Source organism: Cynoglossus semilaevis, chromosome 1 (genome assembly GCF_000523025.1).
Source record: "Cynoglossus semilaevis isolate Cse_v1.0 chromosome 1, Cse_v1.0, whole genome shotgun sequence".
Taxonomy (NCBI): Eukaryota; Metazoa; Chordata; class Actinopteri; order Pleuronectiformes; family Cynoglossidae; genus Cynoglossus; species Cynoglossus semilaevis.
This window is the reverse complement of record NC_024307.1, coordinates 6,485,850-6,492,633: the sequence shown is the minus strand read 5'-3', so window position 1 is coordinate 6,492,633 and position 6,784 is coordinate 6,485,850. Positions and strand designations below refer to the sequence as shown.

The window sequence follows — 6,784 nt, the reverse complement described above, 5'->3', positions numbered from 1 at the left end:
GGGGCAGGGGGAGCTGGAGGGGGGCACTGTACCAAGTAATTAAAAAATGTGACCCAGTCTTTCGAAATCATATCAACCACATTGATATTGACCAGTGCCAGCTTGCCCATAGGCGAGGCGCTTAGGCCCACTAATATATATATATATATATGTATATATATATATATATATGTATATATATGTATTTTCCCCAAGACACAGTAGACTGTAGTATTCTGTTGTATATGTACAATTTTATTTACATCTGAAAAACTCGTCTCACGTACACGTCTCTCTATCTGTTTGGTATAATGCATAAATTGTTCGTGAACTATTGATTGCCATATATACACGAATGGCTTGCTCCATCGACACGACAACATTGACGCAATTCTCTAACGGTAGCACGTTGTCGACGTTCCGCTATGTATAAACATGTTCTGTTACACTGTACATGAATTAACAGTCCAGAAGGCAGAGAGTTAAATATTGATATTTACATTCATGCATCCATCACCGCTCTCATATACAGTAGGTACAAGTCGGGGGGCGGGGGGCGGGGAGGGTACACTGTTAGCTAATAACGCCTGTGTGTGTTGAACTGCAGGTGTTTACTCGTCCACATGTCCACAGGTGAGCAGAATATCTGACTGAGGACAACGGAGTGAACAACCCCACTGACTGGACAATACTGACAGACAGACAGACAGACAGGCAGACAAACAGACAGAGAGGTAGACAGTCAGACAGACAAACAGACAGACAGAGGGACAGGCAGACAGACACGCCGACAGACAGACATACAGACAGAGAGACTGATAGACAGGTAGACATATAGACAGATAGACATACAGACAGACAGACAGACAGACATTCAGACAGACAGACATACAGACATTCAGACAGACAGACAGACAGACAGACCAAATGTCCAGACAGACACAGATTCTCTGTCGACTGATGCTCCAGCTCACTTTTGTTTTTCTTTCAGGCAGAGACCTGGAGGACGTCGGTGGAGGACAGCAGTGACTAACACCCTGCTCTGCTCAGGCCGTCCTCAGCCTGTGTAACCTGATCCCTGGCTGTCGGTTCAGTCTCCTGTCTCTCACCAGTAACAGGGTCAGCCCGGGGTCCGTGTCCCCTGTCCCTGCAGTGATGGACCGAACCCTTCTTGACAGAACGGAGACAAGTGAAGATTGTCAACCCCTTCTGAAGGCATCTGGCCGGGACTCGGCTGACCTGTGACGGCACACGGAACGTGATGGGAGACGGGGTCGTCTTGACATGAACCAGAGACGGAGGCTGGCGTACGACGGAGCACAGAAATAACACACATCCACACAGGGGGAAACAAACCACCAGAGACAAAACAGTTGCACACGGCAAAACTCTGCAGAGCAAGCAAGTTTTCTGCATCAGCGTCAAACCGACAAACAAACCGACAGCAGGCTCTTAGCACTGGAGCGTCGCAAACTACACACCCCCGGTTTATGTTAGTACATTTCCTAAAAAGTCCAAATCAAAATCCCTCCTTTGGTAATTCATATTAATCCACATTTAGGAAGAAAAATGCAAAAAAAAATGACTTTGTTAAATGATGTTAATTAATCATTTTAGAGTAACGGCTCCAACACTCTCCAAAACAACTAGGGCAAAGGAGAGCACAGTACTCACCCATCTCTCTCTCTCTCTCTCTCTCTCTCTCTCTCTTATCTCCGTTCTTTCTTGCTCTCTTCTTCCCCTTTGTCTCTCTCTGCCTCTCTCTGTCTCTCTCTCACAGTCTAGAGTTGATTATGTATTTTTAAAAATATTCAGGAAGTCATGAGACATTTCTGCGTTAGGGTCGATGGAGGAAACTGCTGCTGCATGACCTCTGACCTCGGCGGCAGTGCTGCATTAGAAACCACCATTATCCAGTACCAGGAGGCACATAATCACATGGCTGTGGGACTGATTTGTGAAGACATTTACACCTAACACACCACAGGGGAAGTCATATTTCAACGTTGCGCAGGAACGCAGTAAAATTCTACAGGCTTAAGCTAATTTGGTTAAAATTTGTCACAAAATGTCTTGTGTTAATGTCATTTTCACTTTCAACGTCCCAACAGTTATTTTCCAATAATATCAGTACTGGTTGCCGGTTCCAACCCCAGTCTTTCTGTATGGAGCTTGAATGTTCTTCCTGTTTCTGCCTTGGTTGTCGCTACACATGGCCCTACATTGGACTAGCTAACTGCCCACAGTGTGCCCCGCCCTCACCTGTTGACCCCTGGAATTAAAGAGTTACCCCATGATTGCCCTACTAGTTTTGGAGTCTGCCGGAGGCAAACATTTGTAAAAAAAATAAAAAATAAAATAAAAATGTTTAACACATTAAGAGTGCATCACTAAATGTAGTATTTTATTGCATTTTTTTTAAAGTGTACTAACTTGGGGGGGGGGGTGTACGATTATGTTTTAAAATCTATTCAGTTATAAAACAGTGCTTTTAGGAAACAATGAAATTCATCCAGAAGTCTTCGTTTTTTTTCATGATGCAAAACGGTAACTCACAAGACAAGTCTTCTTCTTCCGTTTAAGTAGAAAAATAAATTCAAATGTTGGTAAATAAACACAGCAAATAAATGGATGAAAGACTGAAGTATATTACAGTGAGTCTTTAGTGGCATTTTTTGGCATGGTAAAATAACAAGAAGTCGCCGTTCGATGTAGTTGCTTCTCTTTTAACACCCCCCCCCCCCCCTTTTTTTTTTCAAATATGAATTTCTCTAAATTGCATAGTCAGATGAATCCACGACTCAGCTCCAGGACCAACGGTAACGTTGCGGCTCTCACGAAGCCTCCGTGGAGAACTGAAGGACGAACAGTGTGATGAGTGGAATATAAAAAAATTTGCATTCTCTGTTAAAAACGGCATGCATGTTACTTTGAGTGTGTGTGTGTATGAGTGTGTGTGTCAGGTCATGTCCTGTGGGGACCCCCCCATGAGACTGCGGAGCCGCTGCATTGTCTGTTGCTCCGTTGCAGATGTCAACAGTGTGTGAGGTCTGGATCTGCGGCGGACTGGCAGACAGCTCCTCTCCAGCCAGCGGCCAACCAGCCTGTCAGCAACACTTGTTGTTATTCAGAGTATAATGTTCAGCCTGCTGTGCCACTGTGGACACCAGGGGGGGTTGTAGCTTTTTCGCTCCCCCCATTTTGGCCTTCATTTTTTTCCCCCATCCGTCGTTTACGGCTCCTCTTGAGCAGAATAGAGTCTTCAGTCCGGGCCACGTGCCAAGCCAAGAGGGAACGTATCGAGTCACTGGGGTAGGAAAATAAAATAAAACCCTGTTGCATTTTGGATGAGAAGCGATTGTTGCATCTGAAGTCACGTGAGAGATGGTAGTGATGATGTCACTTCCCGTGTCCACTAGGAGACAGTCTATACCACAGTGTTGTTGGTACCCATGGACTTCTTGTTGCGGATGCTCATGGCGTACTCCCCGCGGCTCGTCCCGTTCTCTTCTTTGCGTAGTGGTTTCCTGTGAATGAACAGATTCATAAAATGAGCTAGATTTTCTTGTTAAGACAAATTTGATGTCATACCCTCCTCCCCGGCCCCTCCTCCCCTCAGCCAAAGGCCATGTCATTAAACAGAGTTTCTAGACTGTTAACCTTTCGGCTGATTTGATTTCTCAGCCTGCTGTAGATGGAGACGCTGCTATCAGCCATACTTTCTAATAAGCCCGGCGTTCAAAGGTCATTTTCGCAGAGACGGGGGAGCGGGGGAGAAGGATGCTCCGCCACACGGGGGGATGAGGAGGCAATTACCCACTCTGATTGGTGGACACCATCTCCCTGCTAAATAATGAGTGTGCATCGCAAGACAACTTGGGAATAACAGTGATACGTAACCTCAACATTTGCTGTGCTGTAACACTGAGACGGGAGCAAATCTAAACTGAACACACACACGATCCTCCGCTGCTCCTCCTCCGCTGCTCCTCCTCCGCTGCTCCTCCTCTGCTGCCGGCCTTTGAGGAGCCGGATCATTCAATGCCACCGCTTTCATGCGCTCCTCTGTGCATTTCTGCTTATTATATTTGTCCAGTGTACTGTGGCTTCTGCGCCGACCCCCTCAGCCCCATCCTCTGCCCGGGTTTATATAACACAGAGACAGATTTGAATACAGTTAGTACAGTCATTGTCCTGCTCAAACACTGTACGCTGCCTTCACTGGCACACAGGAGCCTTGAGCGACATGTTAGCTTAGTGTCTCCTACCCACTGAAAGCCACGCTCCAGCACAGTTTGACATTCTGATTCAGACACAGAGGGAATCCTCTTTCAGGGGCAGGGGCAGCTTTGGCAGTTAGTGACATGGCGGAAATGTGGTCACAAATCCAATACCTTTTCCATCTTTGTTTTCATGAAAATAAATATATTAGAAAATTTTCATATTTAATGAAATATCATTTGACAAAAGAACACAAAACATGAAGTATTTGTGCATTTTTTCACTTTCAAAATTTGTCAAATGGACCAGATTGAACTCCATAGAGGACAATTTTTGGCCCCTGGGCCGTATGTTTGACACCCCTGATGTAACTGCTTCGGACAAGATGACTTGGTTGACTGAAAACTTAGAAACACTGTGCTGCTTATGTTAAAGTTTTTTTTTTTCATTTTTACCCATGATGCTTTTTTAACATTTTTTTGATACCAAAACATAACAAAGTGTCTTCTGGGGCTGTATTTATGTAGAATGTTTGAGGCTGACTTCATCTGCATGGGTTTGGAAATTACACCAGGACCGACAGACTTTATTTAATTTGTTTTTCTTTTACTTTGATTTTTTTTTCTGCCACTGCCTGTTATTTTGAGCTGCGCTGCGTCACCTCTGTCCCCCACCTCAATCAGAATGCTTCTTTAATATTCCTCTCAGCTTGACGTTCTACATAAAAAAAATCAAACTGTCACAAATAAAAAAGCTGAGATACGTCTTGTCAGTCACTTCTCAGCCTGCAGTCACCTCTGAAATCCCAGCCTGTCAGTCAACGTTAGGCTTTGATTCGCAGTAAATATCCTTCCTCTATTCCCGTGACCACGCCCCTTTGTGTACTTGACCACGCCCACTGTGATTACTCCACCTCTCCCACCTGTGTCTCGTTAACCTCTCTATCACTATATAAGATGCCCCCCCCCCCAACACTTCTGGTTTTCTGACCTGCGGTTCTGTCGTGCAGCGGTTCTCGACCCAACCCTAATGTGAGCTTCCTGTTTTGTTGATAGCGTTCAGTTATCTTGTCTGTAATTCAGCCGACTGTTTGGATGATTAGGAACTCTTTTAAACATCACTGGGGTCCTGTGTTGGAAACCAACCTTCAGAACATTTGACCGTGTTGTACAGGAGACACAGTATTGAATAAATTGTCAAATTTTTTTATAAATATCCCCCCGTTCAATTTTAGGACAATTGTAATCCACAAGTCGGAGAGTTTGCCCACACCTGTCCTAGATTATGATATGACTGATGTGTTAGCATGGGTGAGTGACAAAGGTACTTATGACTCTGTAGGCTGTAGGAACAGAATTCAGACGTAAGTCAGAAGGTTTGGTGGTAACCAGGAGTCCTCCTGCTCAGTGCTGTATATAATGAAGCTGAGGGTGATGCTAATTAAGGACGAGAGAAAAACAGTTCCAAACAAAACATTAGCCTGTGAGGGCGACGTCCACTGGGACTTCCTGCTCAGAGAGGTCATGATGAGCAGCTTCTGTCCATGTTGGACAGAGTTGCCGGCCGTGTCCCCGTGGGACCTGAGGTAAGCCTGAGAATGGAAACTGTCCAGCCCCAGGGTGGAGACACATTATACTGTGTGGGCGGTGGTCGACTGGTGCTACTGCAGATAAGGGAGTTGGGATATACCGAGGTTTCCTCTGTGGGGCAGATTACAGTGTTTACAGCCTGTCTGGGAATTCTCCTGTTCTGTGAGCGAGTGCAGTCAATAATCGTTCAGCATTACGCAACAGACCCGCAGTTCACCTGTTATTTTCATTTAAATAGCATCAATCTAACCATGTCAGAGTCTACTGTAAAGTGTGGTTCAACACCAGCTCAGTCCTCCACCCAGACTGACCGTGTCGCCTTCACACAGGGCCTCAAACCGTTCCTCCATCCAGACGTTCAATAATAGATGCCGTGCTGTTGACACATGGCAGGTGGCAACACAGGACTTCACAGGTTGGATGAATATTTTATATCAAAGCTGTGCAATCACAGCGCACACTCCTGTTTGAAGTTTGGGGGAATGGATGCCGGAGAAATTAGGACATGTGTCGAGCTGTTTATAATCACCGCTGCCATCTGGAAATTTGTCTTTAATACTATCTGCCGGCGAAAGAGGAGGGAGCGGGGGGGGTGCGGGGGAGTGGGGGAACGGCGCTGCTATCACCGTGGTAGCAATTTCCAAATAAAATAGAGCAGATTAATAATGTATCAGTCCGTTTTGGATTTCATTATGCCTGACAAATATTCTAATTTTGTCGCAGGTCTGGAGTATCTGGGTGTAAAGTATCTCCCTCTGACAGGACGGGCCGTGATGTATTGTCTGTCCAGAGAGACTCCCAGAGCGGCGCGTGACTCCAAAGAGGTATCAAGCTTCATCAGTCAATTAGTTTGAGTTTTTGTTTGTTTTGGCTGCTTGAAAGGCTGACAGCCTGGACTGCAGCATCATGGATTTTGCTGCACTGAAAAAACACCACCACCCCCCCCCCCCCCCCCCCCCCCCGCCCCCCGGGGCGGGCGCCCCGAATTTTATGTT

At 45.8% G+C, this 6,784-nt stretch overlaps 1 protein-coding gene across 2 annotated transcripts in view; it reads right to left on the bottom strand.

The window, feature by feature from the left end:
• Positions 1-819: 819 nt before the first annotated feature.
• prima1 (proline rich membrane anchor 1) overlaps positions 820-6,784 on the bottom strand; it is a 27,221-nt gene continuing 21,256 nt past the window's right edge. For both annotated transcript variants that reach the window (XM_008308006.3, XM_017039310.2), the window contains exon 4: positions 820-3,506. In XM_008308006.3, the coding sequence (XP_008306228.2) occupies positions 3,407-3,506 (100 nt within the window). In that variant the 3' untranslated portion in view covers positions 820-3,406. The remainder of the gene's footprint in view (positions 3,507-6,784) is intronic.